This window comes from Perognathus longimembris, chromosome 4 (genome assembly GCF_023159225.1).
Source record: "Perognathus longimembris pacificus isolate PPM17 chromosome 4, ASM2315922v1, whole genome shotgun sequence".
Classification (NCBI taxonomy): domain Eukaryota; kingdom Metazoa; phylum Chordata; class Mammalia; order Rodentia; family Heteromyidae; genus Perognathus; species Perognathus longimembris.
Genome location: NC_063164.1, coordinates 89,950,391 through 89,967,541, shown reverse-complemented (window position 1 = coordinate 89,967,541; position 17,151 = coordinate 89,950,391). Strand labels below are relative to the sequence as shown.

The following is a 17,151-nucleotide window of genomic DNA, read 5'->3' as shown; positions in this document are numbered from 1 at the left end:
TATAACAATTTGGGCAATATGGCCATTTTCACTATATTGATTCTGCCTACCCATGAGCATGGGAGGTCTTTCCATCTCCTTGTGTCTTCTTTGATTTCCCTTATTAGATTTTTGTAGTTTTCATTAAATAGGTCTGTCACATCCTTGGTTAAGTTGATCCCTAGGTACTTTATTCTTTTTTTGGCTACTGTAAATGGAATTGTTTCCATAATTTCCTTTTCTGTTTGTCTATTGCTGGTGTACAGAAAAGCTGCTGACTTTTGTGGGTTGATTTTGTATCCTGCTACTTTGCCAAATTGGTTTATTAGGTGTAGGAGTTTGGGTACTGAGTTTTTTGGGTCCATCAGATATAAGATCATGTCGTCTGCGAATAGGGATAACTTGATTTCTTCCTTGCCGATGTGGATCCCTTTGATGTCCTCCTCTTGCCTTATTGCTATGGCTAGGGATTCCAACACTATGTTGAAAAGAAGTGGGGAGAGTGGGCATCCTTGTCTTGTTCCTGAGTTTAGGGGGAATGATTTAAGTTTCTCTCCATTTAATATGATATTAGCAGTTGGTCTGTTGTATATGGCTTTTATTGTTTTGAGGAATGTTCCATCTATTCCTGTTCTCTCCAAAGCTTTTAATAGGTATGGATGTTGTATTTTGTCAAAGGCTTTTTGGGCATCGACTGAGATAACAATGTGATTCTTGATTTTAGTTCTGTTTATGTGGTGAATTACTTTGATTGATTTACGGATGTTGAACCATCCTTGTGACTGAGGGATGACGCCTACTTGGTCATGATGTATGATATTCTTAATCCGTTTCTGGATCCTATTAGCTAATATTTTATTGAGGAGCTTTGCATCTGTGTTCATTAGTGATATTGGTCTGTAGTTCTCTTTTTTTGTTGGATCTTTGCCTGGTGTGGGGATGAGTATGATATTAGCTTCGTAGAATGAGTTTGGGATTTCTCCCTCTGTTTCTATTTCGCGGAAGAGTTTGAGGAGTATTGGAATTAGCTCCTCACTAAAGGTTTTGTAGAATTCGTTGGTGAATCCATCTGGGCCTGGGCTTTTCTTAGCAGGGAGGTTCTTGATTACCTCCTGTATCTCACTGTAAGTTATTGGTTTATTTAGTTGATTTATTTCTTCTTGGTTCAGTTTGGGCAGTTTGTACTTCTCTAAGAATTGATCCATTTCTGTAAAATTATTGTTTTTTGCTGAGTAGAGGTTTTGGAAATAGCTCCTTATGATTGTTTGAATATCGTGTGTACTTGTTATAATTTTTCCTGTGGAGTCCCTGATTTTACGAATATGAATCTCTTCTCTTCTTTTTTTTGTAAGTCTTGCAAGGGGTCTGTCAATTTTGTTTATTTTCTCAAAGAACCAGCTTTTAGTCTTATTTATTTGTTGAATGGTCTTTCTATTTTCAATCAGATTTATCTCTTCTTTAATCTTCGTGATCTCTCCCCTCCTAGTCGTTTTAGATTCTGTCATTTCTTGTTTCTCCAGTTGTTTTAGTTTCATCGTGAGGGTATTCACCTGCTCTGCTTCCATTCTTTTAATGTGGGTGCTGAGTGCAATGATCTTGCCCCTCAGTACTGCCTTAGCTGTGTCCCATAGGTTTCTTTGTGATGTGTTTTCTTTGTCATTGTGGCTTATGAATTCGTTGATTTCATCTTTAATTTGATCTGTGGCCCAAGTGTTGGATAGCAGCGTGGGGTTTAGCCTCCAAGAGTGTGTATAGGCTCTGTGGTATCCTTTGTTGTTGAGGGTTACCTTTAATCCACTGTGATCAGATATAATACATGGGATGACGTCAATACTTTTGTATTTGCTGAGGTTCTTTGTGTGGGCTATGACGTGGTCTATTTTGGAATATGATCCATGGGCTGCTGAAAAGAAGGTGTATTGGGTCTCTGTAGGGTGAAAGGTTCTGTATAGGTCTGTTAGATCCATTTGGGAAATGGTGTTATTTAGGTCCTCAGCTCCCTTACTAATCCTCTGGGTGTTGGATCTGTCTCTTGGAGAGAGAGGAGTATTAAAGTCACCCACTATGATTGTGTTTGCGTCTATCTTGCTCTGTAATTCTTTGAGAATTTGCTTGACATATGTCGGGCCTCTTTTGTTTGGTGAGTATACATTTATCACCGTGATTTCTTGATTCTGGATTTTTCCTTGTATTAATATGTAGTGTCCTTCTTTGTCTTTTTGAGTGGACTTTAAAGAGAAGTACAGCTTGTCTGAGATCAGAATGGCTACACCTGCCGTTTTGGTGGATGCGTTTGCTTGGTAGATCTTGCTCCATCCTTTTACTCGAAGCCTGTTTTTGTCCCTTGCTGTAAGGTGGGTCTCTTGTAGACAGCAGATGTCAACTTTTTGTTTGCGAATCCATTCTGCCAGTCTGCTCCTCTTAATCGGGGAGTTTAAGCCATTTATATTTAAAGAGATCAAGGATAAGGGTGTTTTTTCTACTTCCATTTTCTTGGTGGGCTGTTTTTTCTTCTTCTTTTTTTTTTTTTTTCTTGTCTTTAGTGAGCTTGTGTTTCTGCTGGACTTTGGCTATTGAAGTTTCTTTCTGATTCTGTCTGTGTGTCTTTTACGATCTCTGTTGGGTGGGCTTCCCCTCTTAATATTCGCTGTAGGGCTGGTTTTTTATTCACATACTCCTTTAACTCCTCTTTGGTGTGGAAAGATCTGGTTCTCCCTTCGAATGTGAACTCCAATTTTGCTGGATATTTGATCCGAGGTTGTAAATTGTTACTCTGGAGTACTTGGATGGTGTTCTTCCACTCGCTTCGAGCTTGGTAAGTTTGTGTGGATAAGTCGGATGTTATTCGAATCCTCTTCCCATTGAAAAAAGTTTCCTTCTTCGCTTTGGCTGAATTCAGAATTTGCTCTTTAATCTTGAGGTCTGTAGTCTTGAATATTATGTGCCTTGGGGTGGCTTTCCTGGGGTCTGGCCTGCCAGGTGTCCTATAGGCTTCGGTTACCTGGATGGGGTCCCCTGTGAGATTGGGGAAGTTTTCTGCAATAACTTTATTGAGAACATGATTAAGCCCTCTGTTCTGATATTCGGCTCCTTCTTCTATTCCAATTATGCGCAGATTATATCTCTTGTCTTTGTCCATTAGTTCCTGGATTAGTCTTCCCTGAAGCTTCACCTTTTCTTGGAGTGTGGTCATTTTCTGGTTGTTGTCAGCTGCTTCATCGTCCAGGCGAGAGATTCTGGATTCTATGTGGTCTACTCTTTGTGTTATGGTTTCAATTGCGGAGTTTATGGATGTCAGAGAGCTATTTATGGTTGTCATATCAGCTCTGATCGTGGAGATTTCTTCCTTTAAAGAGTTGTATTTTAAATCTATTTTTTCATGCATTTCAATTCTCAGGATGTGGAGATTTTCTTTAAAGGCAGCTTGCATTGTATCCATTTTTGCTTCCATTTCTTTAAAGCAGGCTTGCATTGTATCCAGTTTTGCTTCCATTTCTTTCTTGGCTTCCTGGGTGTCCTTCCAGATTTCCGCTCTAAATTCCTGGAATTGTTTTCTGATTTCATTTCTGACGCTTTCGATCATTCCTGTTAACATGGCCTCATTTGCTTTTTTATTCTCCATCTCCTCTTCAGTCGTGCTGCTTTTTGGAGCTGGCGAGTTGGCTTGCCCTTTGATGAACTGAGTTATGTTTCTTTGTGATTTGCGCATCTGGAGATCTGGATGGCTTCTCAGGTTTGGTTCTTCCCTCTCTCCTATGTAGGCATGTCTATGGCAGCAGGTGCTGCTGCTGTGGCTCCACCCACCAGTGCAGGGTACACGCCTACCAGAGCGGGCGCTGTCACCGGGGGCCCCCGCCCTCCTGTGCGCTGAGCGTCCACTGCAACAGGCACTTCAGCGGGATATGCCTCCCAGAGCAAGTCCTGGTTTGTTGGGTTGTGCTTGTGCCCTCCCACGAGTCCGTTGGGGGGGGGGCGGTATGTGTGGGGTCCAGTGGGATCGACTGTCCGGGTGTGGCTTGGCACCTTCAGTCCTCACCTCTGCTGTGAGTGGGGGACGTGATCAGGCTCAGGTGACCCTGCTGGGCTGGTATTGCCCACCAACGCCTGTGGTTTTAGTTGTAAGAGCCTGTGAGGTCCAGGCGCCTCGGGTGGGGTTTGCACAACCAGCCGTCTCCCGGCCCCTGTTGGGAAGGGGGTGGGGCCGGTTCTGCCAGTTCAGGAACCTGTGGGGCCTTGGGGCTGCTCCGCCCTTCCCCTGCTAAACTGACTTCCCAGCGCCTGATGGGAGCTTCCCCGCCTGATTTGTGGGTTCTTTGTTCCCTCAGGGGTGGGGGAGGGGGGAGGGAGGGCACTCACTTTTGCTGCTTTGTGTGTGTGTCCCGCGCAGCCGTTGGCCCTCCAGGGGTTGGCTATGTGTCGTGGTGGCTCCCCTGGTTCCCGATTTCTGCCGTGCTGGGTTCCTTTGTCTGGACCCGGTGTGGACCCGAACTTCTTGTCGCTGCCGGTGTGTGTCTTGGTCCGCGCCCTGCCTTGTGGCCGTGGGGTCTCCCGCTATATGAATTCTGCGCTCCTGGCAGCCTGTCTGCCGATCGCCGGGTTCCCCTTTCCCAGCCTGACCCTGTTTGGGCCAGGGTCGGCTGGAGGGGGGAGGGTGTCCCGGTGAATCTCCGGCTCCGTGTAGGTTTTCGGTTCTTCTTTTTTGCTCCTTTTTGTTTTCCTGCGTTTCTCCACTGCTTCTGGCTGCTGGTTTTGCTGGGTTCTTGATGGGGTGTTGGGTGTTGGGGTTCCCAGCTCACTATGCCGTTGGAGCGAGTCGGGGTGCCTCCCTATTCTATCGGCGCCATCTTTCCCTTTCTATTCTACAGTTTTAACTATAATAATAGTAATGTGTAGGATGTAATCCATTAGTTTATGGTTACTCCTCAACCCTTGCCAGCTGTGGTCTGAAAATAGTCTGGAAATTTCCAGGAAATAGGTTGTAATCATTTTATTTTACTACTAGCTACTGTTGTTAACCTCTTCCTGTGCCTAATATATAGGTGAAACACTGTGGTAAGTTTATATGTAGGAGAAACAGGGTTCAGTAGTACCTGCAGTCTCAGGCATCCACTGGGGTCTGGGAACATGCACCCCTCAAATTAGGTGGCCTACTGCATGCTTTCGTTTTGTTTTATATGAAAGAGCATTTTAATCATTGTCCTTAGAAACTATAAAGATTATACATGATTTGAAAATGAGGCTGTTCCAAATACTGGCCCATGAAAAATTGTCAGCGCTATGACTTTTCTCTTGCCTGGTCACTCAGAAATATGTTATCAGCTATGATTGTTGTTGCCTGGTGCCTCACATTATTTTTTATCTATGCATTCGCCATAGTCTACTTTCTCTTCCACATAAATTCAAGACCCCTTTTTCACACACTGATATGCCACATCTCTAAGGCCTGGTCCGAACAGTGATATTCTGTGCCATGTTGTCCTTTGATTTACATCTCCCATTCGGTATGCTTCACTTTCCCCCTGATTGCCACATTTCATTTGTTGCTAGAGAAAATATTGTGGCTGGATTTTTTCCTTCCACTTGTCTCAGGACAGGGTCCTGACCCACTCGCTCAAGTAACTGAACACGATTCAGAGATCTTTCCAGAACCATACTGGTGGATATTTCAGACTCATGTCTTAAAAACTGATGAAGCACCTGTAGCACAGGTCTCTGAAACATGGCTTCTAGTTTCTGTTCTTACAATCTAATGTTTTGGCCTTTCTCACTCTCACTTTTTCACCTCCTCCAGGTGCGCCTGGACAGCCTACTGCGTGCTTTCTAATTCATGTGACCTGGAACCCAAGTGACAGTAAATGAGTGCTCTAGTAGTGGTGTATGGAAAGCACAGTTCTTTTCAAACATTCCTGTCACTTGGCTTACTGTCCTATCCATCACTCTAAAGAAACTGGTTGGCTGTCTGCCTCAACTACATGTTTCCAAGTAGACTCAGGCCTTCATATACCACATCCAGGCCTTTTCTTCCATGTGGTCAATCCCAGATGCTAAGACCTGAGGCCTTGGCTTTTGGTCCCTTTTCACATTCAAAAGATGAAGTTCTGCTTCGTTGTAAGGGTGTCATTATAATTACCTGCAACTCATCACTTCTGGATGACGATTTTCTTTCCAGTCAGTGTTTAATCAGGTGATGTTTCAACATGTGTTGGGGAATCACTGTTCTACTGATTGTTCAGCAGAGTTCTTTTTTCTGTTGAATCTACATCTTTGTTATTTGTTAGACTTTGTCTGGGAATTGCCTGTGCAAATGTGTGAGTATTGGGATTGATTTCAGAGGCAGTATGTGGAAGGTGTTTCTCAACATGCACTAGTAATATTTGTTGATTTTGTGAAAGTCTAGAATGACTGCAATAGAAGGAAAGATATGGACATGACACTGCTGTTCCTTTTTCAATCTGGGAAGTTTAAATACTTCACCCATTACCATGTAGTATAGTTGTATATTGGCCGTCTTAGAAATCAGAGCCCCAAAGTCAACTGTTGTCTGTGTCCCGAGATTAAAGAGCAATGAAACATTACAACAACAAAGAAGGCTGTTTCAAAATTAAGACAAATATTTTCTTTCAAATCAAAGGCCTGCTTTTGTGTTGATTCGGCAGATAATGACTGGTGTCGTGGAGGAGGTAGCTTTGCATAGTTTGAGTCTTGGTTCTGCAGGCAGATCCACGGTACAGCTGCCATTCACCAGCTGCTTCCTGCGGGCCTCACGGGGAGCTGCCTCCCCGGGGGCGCTGGCGTGGCTCCCTGGCGGGGTCCAGCCCGAGGGCGCACGCCCCGCTCCCGGGCCGGGTCCCCCTCCACAAAGAGCCTCTTCCCTCCCACTGTCAAACAAACAACTGTCCGCCCCGCCCCAGACTTTCTCCTTAGCGGCCTAAGCCTAGGCGCCCCGCCGCCAAGGAGCCCCGCCACGGACCACCCGTCCCGTCGCGCGGGCCTAACGTGGAGCGGCGGGGCGGAGGGCGCAAGGCGGGGGCCGCGGCGCTGGGGCCGGGAATCGCGGTCTCCCCGCGGCGCGGCGAGCGTCTCGCTCGTGAGCGAGTGTGACACGGAGACGCGGAGACGTCTTCAGAGGCGGGCGACTCGTCAACGTGGGGCCCCTGGAACTGGAACGGCCCTCCGCCGGCCCCGGGGCGCCTGGGTCCCCGCTGGCCCTGAGTGGGCTACACCCGGGTCCGAGCGACCGCCACCACCCAGCGCCCCGGCCTCGGGCGCGTCGGCCTGGCTCCGCAGCCTTCTCCGTGGCGGGCCTAGGGTGGAGGCGGGCCACAGTTCCCCGGGCGGGGCGGGGCGGGGAACTGCGGCCTCCACCCTAGGCCCGCCCCAGTTCCCCGCCCCGCCCGGGTGGCGCGGGCGGCCCCGGGGAGCGCGCCCCTCCCTCCGCCGGGCCCAGGGCGCATGCGCTGCGCGCGGGCGTGGCGCGGGCGGTGGCCAGGGCGGCCGGAGGCGGCGGCGGCCGGAGGTGGTGCCGGCGCGGTCCCGAGCGGTGCGGAGGCCTAGGCCTGACGCGGGCCACGCAGCGGCGCGAGGCCAAGCCCCGGGACGGCGGCGTCCTGGACACCCCGGAGCGATGGAAGCGGCGGCGCCGGCGGCCGGGGCGGCGGCCTGCGAGGAGCTCGGTGGGTGTCGCGTGCGGGCCGCGCCCAGGAGTGGGGTTCGCGGGAGGCACCGTGCCGTCCCCGCCGCCTCCTGCCAGTCCGGGGCCGCGGTGGGGCGGCTTCCCGGTGCGCGCCCGTGCCTGGACTTACACACACACGGGCCACGCAGACCCCGCGGGGATGCGGGGCGAGGCCGGGTTGACGTCCCAGCGGAGAGACAGGACGCGGGGACGCGCGGCGAGGCCCGGCCGACCACCCCGCCGGCGTCCACGCGGGGACACGGGCGAGGCCGGGTCGGCGTCCACGCAGGGACACAGGGCGAGGCCGGTGCCGGCGACGACCCGCGCATCCCGGGCCTGGGGCCGCGTCACGCTGGCGAGCCTGCGCGTGGCCCTGGCGGGGTTTTTCCAGCCGCCTTGGCTATGTCTCCAGGGAGCGGCTTCTGCTGGTCCCCAGGCAGATGCTTTGCCTGCTGCCTGTCGGAGAACAGCTGAGCGCGGGGACCTGAAGCCGGTCCACCACAGGGCTCACCTGCTTCCCTGAGCACCTGAAGATGGTCCACCGCTCAGCTCACCTGCTTCCCTGAGCACGAGGACCTGAAGCTGGTCCACCGCACAGCTCACCTGCTTCCTGCCGCGCCACTCTCTTCGTGGCACCTCTGTGCACCTGTCCAAAATAAACAGAAGGGTGAGGGTGGTGGAGCGGTGTCGCCCGCCCACTCTCCCGCATGGGCGCTGTGCTCAGCCTTATAGTCAATCCCATACTCAAGGACCACAGTTTGAAGCCAGCTCAGCCAGAAAAGTCCCCAGGTCCTTTCACCAAAATAACCAGCAAAAAGCAGGGCTGGAGGCGGGGCTCAGGTAGTAGAGCACCAGCTGAGCAAGTGATGAGCCCCGAGTTAAGATTTCAGTACCACAGGGGCTGAGAATATGGCCTAGTGGGTAGAGTGCTTGCCTAGTATACATGAAGCCCTGGGTTCTATTCCTCAGCACCACTGGCTGCAGAAAAAGCCAGAAGTGGTGCTGTGGCTCTAGTGGTAGAGTGCTAGCCTTGAGCAGAAAGGAGCCAGGGACAGTGCTGTGGCCCTGAGTTCAAGCCCCAGGACTGCCAAAAAGAAAAAAAAGATTTCAGTACCACAAAAAGAGGATGAATTTAAAATACATTATCATAAGTAATTGACGGGCTGTGTTTGTAATAACACGTAGGGCACTCTGCAGGCACTCTGCAGTTGTTGTATTTCATGTTGCAGTAATGGTAGAAACAATAACCTGAACATTTTATTGAGCATTTACTCTGCATAAGCAGGGGGCGAGTCCTTTATGCACTATCTCTAATCTTCACAGTTTTGTAGATATGTCAATTTAAGCCATTGATAGTATACCCATAATGTGAACCATGTTTAGCTGAGTGTTTTATTTTTTATTTTTTTTGGCCAGTCCTGGGCCTTGAACTCAGGGCCTGAGCACTGTCCCTGGCTTCTTCCCGCTCAAGGCTAGCACTCTGCCACTTGAGCCACAGCGCCGCTTCTGGCCGTTTTCTGTATATGTGGTGCTGGGGAATCGAACCTAGGGCCTCGTGTATCCGAGGCAGGCACTCTTGCCACTAGGCTATATCCCCAGCCCCATAGCTGAGTGTTTTAAATTCATTGGTAATCTGTGGATGAGACCAGATATGACAGTTTCATGTATTGTTAGTAGGAAATGGCTATATATTTATCCTTTCAATCATAAATATCCTTTCACCTAGTAATTTTACTTCTAGAATATTTCCCAAAGAAAATAAGTCACATTTATAGCCAGTCCTCCTTATAGTTCACACCTGTAATCCTAGCTACTTACAAGGATGAGAAGAATGAGATCTGGAGGATTGCAGTTGAACCAACCCAGGAGAAAAAAATCCTTCAGATTCTGTCTCCAATTAACCAGAAAACAAACAAAAATCCAGAAGTCATGGCTCAAGGGATAGAGTTCCAGCTGTGATCAAGAAAGCTGAGTGAGCTTGAGACTCTGAGTTCAAGCTCAGTTACCACCTAAAAATAAATAAGTTAGCAGATTTTCAGTGCAGTTTCTGTAATGGGGAAAGTTTGGGAACTATCTCAATATCCAATAATAGGGAATTGGTTGGGTGAATTGTGGTTTGACCACATAGCCATCTGTCTAGTCATTAAAAGTGGTACTGAGAACTGTTCACCACATGCATGTTTATTAACTGAAAAAGTCATCAATTTTTTATTGTTCTTTAAGTTCTGTGTGTTTATTTTTTCAACATAGTAAATTGAGCTTCTCTTGATATTTAGGATGTATGTTATGAATAGAACAGATCATCTCTCCTGCTGCCACAGTTTTTGTTCAGTAAGAAGCAAACAGTAGTAAGCAAAGACAGCATCAGATATTACACTATATGCTAAGAGAAGAATGCCATGGTCATGGGGAAGTGAGGAGGGGGCCCGGGCAGCTGGCAGTCACATGATCTGGCTGAAGTTTTAAGGTGGTGCTGCCTGCTAGGGGGCTGCGGGCCAGTAGAAGCAGGAGGGTGTGTTCCTTCTTCTGAAGTGACTTAGATGCCCTTCAGAACCTCAGGGCAGGCAGCAGTGGCTTACCTTTGGCTATTCAAAAGTAGAATAAGCAGGTTTATGAAATGTTGGTTGAGAGTTGAAAATGAAAGAGAAGACTGGGATGACTAAAAGGCCCACATACCTTGAAGAAGCCAGCTAAGATGATAGGGTGGTTTTGTAATAGGTCTGTAGTCTCTGATGTTTCTACTCTTAAACAGAAGGACCTTTTGCTATGAGTGTGGTTTGACTTCCTTAATCATTTGCTTCTAGTGAATAGATGATAGTAGATTGGGCTTTGACGCCAGGTCATAATAAGCATTGTGTCTTCCTTTATCTGTCTTTTTAGGGTCACTCATGGGAAGCAGGTGCCATTTTGTGAGGTGGGGATCCTTATGTTCCATGGAACTGAGGCCACTGAAGACAGCCACAGATTTGTTATAAAGCAGTAGATAATTAGTACAAGGGGTAAGGCCCAAGGAGGAACTGGGTTGGTAATGAGGATGAGTTCAGTTTGGGAGATGTGAAGTTTGAGATGTGCGTTTAGGCATCAATGTTGAGTGGGCAATTAAATTTATGTGTAGGCATTGTGGGAAGTTTGGTCTCAAGATTTAAATGTGGATGTTAGTTTGTATATTCAAGCCCTGAATGGGAGAATACTTGTGTGTGTGTGCGCGTGCGTGTGCTCGTGTGTGTGCGCTCACATGCGTGTGCGTGCAAGAGAAAGAACACTCTAAATTGTAACAGTGGAAATTTCTGGGAGGGGATAAGTTTTCATTTAAATTTTTTTCTGTGTATGATTTTCTACAGTGCTACAATAATAAGGTGTTATTTAAAACAGATTTTTTAACTGAGTATTTATGTGGAAAGCAGTGGTGGAGCTGTGAAGATAGAGGTTTCTTAGGCATATACACTGGACTTTACTGGGAAGGGTCGGGGCTCCAGAAGGTTCTTCCACCTCAGAAATGCCTAAGGGCTGACTCTTTCCATTTCACATCTGGATGTGGTTTAGAGATTCAGGTGGCAATTTTGTGTTATTTTTATGAAAGAAATTATTTGTCCCCTCTGTTAGTTTATCCTTTCCAACATTTTGGTAATTCCTTTGTTTCGCTGTTAAAAATGATACAAGCTTAGTAATTTCTTATTTTTCACATTTTCTAGAGAAAGACAAAGGCTACTCATGAGCCTATTGTTTATCGCTATGCTTGTTAAATTGTTCCTCTTTTGGCATATTTCCTCCCTTCATTTCCATTTAACTTTTATACATTTTTTTTAGTCATTCTGTAGTAGTTTTCCTCCATTTAGCATATGATATAATTCTCCCTGTTTAACTCAGACTTTCTAATCATAGTCTGATGTCAGTGCTGAATAAATGGGTATGCTTTAGTTCATTTAACACTTTTTTTTTTCTTTTTTGGTATTAGTAGGATTTAAATTTGGGGCTTTGCTATTGGCCAGACAGGCACTCTACTGCCTGAAACACACTTCCAGACATAAACCAAACAAATTTTTGATGGTTGCACATTTACGTTGTTTCCAGATTTTTCAGAATTCATGTTTCAACTAACATTTTTGTGTAGAAATCCTTTTCTTTTTTTTTTTTTTATGGCCAGTCGTGGGGCTTGGACTCAGGGCCTGAGCACTGTCCCTGGCTTCTTTGTGCTCAAGGCTAGCACTCTGCCCTTGAGCCACAGCGCCACTTCTGGCCGTTTTCTGTATATGTGGTGCTGGGGAATTGAACCCAGGGCCTCATGTATATGAGGCAAGCACACTTGCCACTAGGCCGTATCCCCAGCCCAAGAAATCCTTTTCTTTATGGGTAGTTTTCCAGAAGTAGAATTACTAAGTTGAGAATAATAATAGAATTTAATACATAATGACTAAGCACTATGCTTTTTTCCCCTTTCTGTTCTCTCTACAACTGGGGATTTAAGTTGCTTTTAGGCTAGGAGATGGAGGTTGACACAGTAGGGTACTACTCTAAGAGAGCATGTAAGGAAGCACTGCCTTTCAGAGCTGCCTAATTAAAGAAGGTTCCAGTAATATATGTTACATTATATAGTACATTATTCATTAGACTTGTGTTATGTAATACCGAATCAATCTGAAGTTTCTTATTTATACATTCTGCACATAGAAATAAGTATGTCTAGGTACTTTGATATACATTGTTTAATAGTCTTTTATTTTATGGAACATTTGCCTGCAGTAATCAGTTTTTTTTTTCAGTTTCTAGTTCATTTGTTACCCAAAGTTATAACAAAGCTTTGGAAATAACAAGTTTTCTATGTAATGTAAATAGTTTTCTTGTCAAAGATGATCACTTTAAAGCGTCATTGGCTTCTTACATGGCATTTATTTTCCAATCACTTACTGTGCCATAGGGTTGTTTATGGATGACATGTCTCTGTGCTGTATGTATGTTATCATATTCTGTCATCATCAAACTCCTGCAGGGTAGAAGTTACGAGTCTCATTGTCCATGTGCAAAAGTAGTTCAGAGAAAACTGGGTAAAATATCAGTCAGGTGTTCTGCTCTTATCCTCAAAGCTGACTGGTGCTGTGCTATCCAGCATGTAGTCTTGGAGCGCTTGAAGTGTGCATGTCCAAATGCACATGTGTCAGAGCATGAAACACACTACAGATTGCATATACTTACTACAGAAAATGAGATGCAAGACATCCTAATTTTTAAATGCTTATTACATGTTGAAATGATAACAGGTGAAATAAAATATGTTATTTTCTCATATCTCACCTGTTTTCTTTTTCCTTTTTAAAATATGTTATTGCTAGAAAATTCAACTTCAGGTTTGAGGCTCACGTGTTTCAGTTGGGCGGCACTGCTCTGCTAGCTTTTTGTGTTGCTGTGCATTGTGGTTCCAAGGTTTCTGTTCCATCTCTGCCTACCTCCCCTCTGTCTCCCCATCCTTGGCTTCTCCCTCCCTTCTGTTCCTGCTTCTTGTACTCATCTGTTCTCTGCATCCTGAAAGCCATTGTTTTGATTTCCAGGCTGCCTGGATCTCTTTCCCTGGATGTTCTTCCAGGTCTCCTTGAAACTGCCACATTGTCAAGGAGGCCTACGTTGCCTGTCCTAACATTACAGGTGCTTTGTCTTTCTCCTGGCACTTATTCGGCTTATTTATACATAATGCCTTACAATATTTTTTTCCTCTGGCTAGAGTTTAAGCTCTTAAGGACAGAGGGTTTTCTTGTTTACATATGAATAGATAACCCTTAGTATTTGGGAAATTGAATTAAATAAAGATTGCAGTCTCTTTTATTGGATTGAATCAGGAGCTGCAGTTGTGTTGAGGGGTTTACCGTCCGTAGAACCTGGTAAGACTGCGGTGCTAATGATACACACCAAAGCCATCTCAGTCCTGCCATCCTCTGGCCTGGCAGATCAGAATATCAGCCAGGAGAAACACTCTTATCTGCACCCATTTCTGGGATGCCATCAAAGGTCCCCAGAGTCTAGAACACTGTCTTTACCCCGCGTGTCACTGCGTTTTCATGTGACAGAACGGGGGAGTGACTAACAGGATGATCTGGCAGTGGTGACAAGTCCAAGCCAGAACTTTCCATAGGAAAGAGGTTGCGGTTCTTGATGAGGCTTTTCAACCTAATCTTCTACCATATACCTGAAGCTTTATTTTTATCCACATGAGACCATCCTGACAGAGTCCTGCCCACTATTGGTACTATTACAATACTCTCATAAAAATTAGAACTTAGTATAAGAAAACATAACTGCATTTTTTGCTTTCTATACTGTTTACTTATGTTTGGATCAGATACAGTTTAGCAATTTTAGACTACCTGGAGTTTCTAAAGATTTTATTTTACTTTAAGTTCACTTTTTATTGGTATGTATTGTCCATTGTGATTATTTTCATGTATATAATGTATTTTGAATTTTTCTCCTCTATTGCTTCCTTTTACCCAGTCTTAAAAGGTTTCTTTATTCTATTTTGATATACACATATTAAGTACTTCTAGGTTTGGCATGTGATACAGAACATGCTATATTTGTTTTTCTCAGTTTAGCTTATTTCAGTTAAAGTTATAATCTCCAGTTTCACCTATTTTCCTGCAAATAACATAATGTTATTCTTTATGTCCATTGTATGGACATAGCATGTTCTTTTTATCCATTCATTGGCTGGTAGGAACCTAGACTGATCCTATGATTTGAGTATTGTTAATAGTGTTGTTATAAACATGGGTGTGCAGGTGTCTGTATTGTATGCTGACTAACACTCCTTTGGATACATGCCCCCAAATGGTAGATAGCAGGATCATATGGTAGCTCTAATTTTAGTTTCTTGAGGAACCTCCATACTGATTTCCATAATCACTGGAATAGTTTACATTCTACATTGTACAGGGTTTCTTCCCTTCCATCCTCACCAGTATTTGTTGTTGTTCATTTTCTTCATGATAGCCATTCTAACTGGAATAATAAGGCATCTCAGTGTCATTTTTATTTGTATTTTTTTATGGCTGAGGGAATTGCACATTTCTCCATGTATTTACTGACCAGTTGTACTTTTGGTAACTAATTAATTTGCACATTTGTTATTTGCAGTGTTTTGTATGTTCTGTGTATAATCTAATGACTAACTCAGGTTTTCTGCCATTCTGTAGGTTATGTCTTGATTCTGGCAGTTGTTTGCTTTGCTGTGGAGAAGCTTTTTAAGTAATGTGGTCCCATTTGGTAATTGCTGCTATTCCTAAGCAGTGAAGAGTCTTATATTCAGAAAGCTGTGGACATTCCCTTTGTTTCCTCTGTCAGTTTCAAAGTTTCATGTTTTATACTAAAACATGTTTAATATTGGGTTTATTTATATACAGAGCAAGAGATGGGAGTCTCATTTTCATCTTCTACATGTGGATATGCATTTGTAGAAGAATTTGCTTTTTTTTCCAGTGTGTGTTTTTGGATCCTTTGGTCTTCTGTAAGTTTTAAAAAAAATTTTATTGTTAAATCTCATCCTCAGAGATATATTATGATTTAAAGTTACAGCTTGCTGGGTATGCCCTTTTAGGGTGTTTGTATTTATTTAGAACTGTTGTGTGTCATTCAATTAATCTTAGAATCTGCTTTACCAGTTCTTAGTTTTAAAAACACCTGTTCCTTTTAACATTTTTATTAGTTTAAATTAGCTGAATAAGGGGGTTTCATTGTGTTGCTTGCATAAGTGCATATAATATACTTTCATCAAATTCACTCCCTCTTTATCTTCTTAGTAACTAATATTACTTCAATAATTAGACTACAACTGGGGGAAAGAGCTAGAGATTTTTTTCTTACCAGCTTTTTTCCCCCTCCAGTCCTGGGGCTTGAACTCAGGGCCTGAGCACCATCCCTGGCTTCGTTTTGCTCAAGCCTAACACTTTACCACTTGAGGCACAGCGTCACTTCCAGCATTTTCTGTTTATCTGGCTAAGGAATTGAACCCAGAGCTTTATGCATGCTAGGCAAGCACTCTACCACTAAGCCACATTCCCAGTCCTCTTACATGCTTTTGAAATATACTTAAGCATGGATCTAGAAGTTAGATAATAATTTGTCCCACTGAATGATTCCGCTTCAATAGTAGGATCAATACAATATAGAAATAGTACTTCTTCAATTCCTAGTACTGTTAAGAGGTATCTGTCTCTCAAATGGTTTGAATGTTTAAAAATTAGCTCTTTTTAATCTCATTGTGAGAAGGTTAGTTAGAGGAACTTCCTGTAATAATGATTTTATTAAAATTTTTAGATGTGGCTGGGAATATGGCCTAGTGGCAAGAGTGCTTACTTTGTTATACATGAAGCCCTGGGTTCAATTCCTCAGCACCACATATATAGAAAATGGCCAGAAGTGGTGCTGTGGTTCAGGTGGCAGAGTGCTAGCCTTGAGAGGAAAAAAAAAAAAAAAAAGAAGCCAGGGACAGTGCTCAGGCCCTGAGTACAAGCCCCAGGACTGGCAAAAAAAAAAAAAAAAATTTTAGATGTGAAGATGTGAGGGATGAAAAAATGGCTTTATGAAACGATATACATATATTTTGTGTATACACATGCAAAAAGTGATTTTTCATGGTTAGTCATATTTAATGTTTCCTAAACCATGTAAACATTTAAAACTAGAGAAAAGTATAACCATAGGAGATTAGGTTAGACTTTGAACAAAATTAAATTTAAAGTTGACCACATCCACCTAACTTGCTCACCGGAATCTGAGTGAACCTTGTAGTGCTATTTTTAAAAGTCACATATGTGAATTACAGAACTAGTATTTATAGGTCATTTTAATAATTCAGATTTTCAAGTCTTGCCTAAGGAGATAGTAAAAATAAATTCCCTGATGATGCTATTAAAAGTAAATGTATTAGTTAAATTATAATATTTTAAGCTTATGAGAAAACTTACCTTTTCCTGACTCTTCATGGCAGCTGTGATCTCTTGGGCAGTGTGCTTCAAATACTAGCTCTTTCTGATTTTGAAATGTTGGCAGTGATAGCTATCTTTATTTGGAACAGACTGTGAGGTTAGTACAGCACAGAACATGCAGAACATGAACAGCATATGGCCCTGGGCAGAAAGAAAACGAGAAAGCTCACGTAAGTTTAGATAGACCAAGTTATCAGAGTAAAGGAACTTCACTCAACAAGAACAATGGAGTACATTTAGAAATGAAAATAATATCTGCACAAAACTGAAACTGAAGAAAGCTAATAATGATGGTTGTTATGACAGTTTTGCTTAGAAGTCTTACTATACCCAAGATTTCAGGATGAGGAAATAGAGCTTGGAAATAGAGTTAGTATGGATATATTGCTAAGCTGGAGTGAGTTGGTGCCATTGTCTGTATAGCAAGGAAATTTGGGATACAGCCACAGGTGTGGGTGTCAGAAAACATGCAAGGCATGGAGAGGCCTGGGAGTAGGTCATCTGTCTCAGGCTTCAAGCCCCTATAAT

The 17,151-nt window shown here is 44.1% G+C and overlaps 1 protein-coding gene and 1 pseudogene across 1 annotated transcript in view; one reads left to right on the top strand and one right to left on the bottom strand.

The window, feature by feature from the left end:
* Positions 1-5,254: 5,254 nt before the first annotated feature.
* LOC125350771 lies at positions 5,255-5,778 on the bottom strand (annotated as a pseudogene).
* Positions 5,779-7,483: 1,705 nt separating this feature from the next.
* Slc36a4 (solute carrier family 36 member 4) overlaps positions 7,484-17,151 on the top strand; it is a 49,964-nt gene continuing 40,296 nt past the window's right edge. The window contains exon 1 of the mRNA XM_048345623.1: positions 7,484-7,652. Within this exon, the coding sequence (XP_048201580.1) occupies positions 7,604-7,652 (49 nt within the window). The 5' untranslated portion in view covers positions 7,484-7,603. The remainder of the gene's footprint in view (positions 7,653-17,151) is intronic.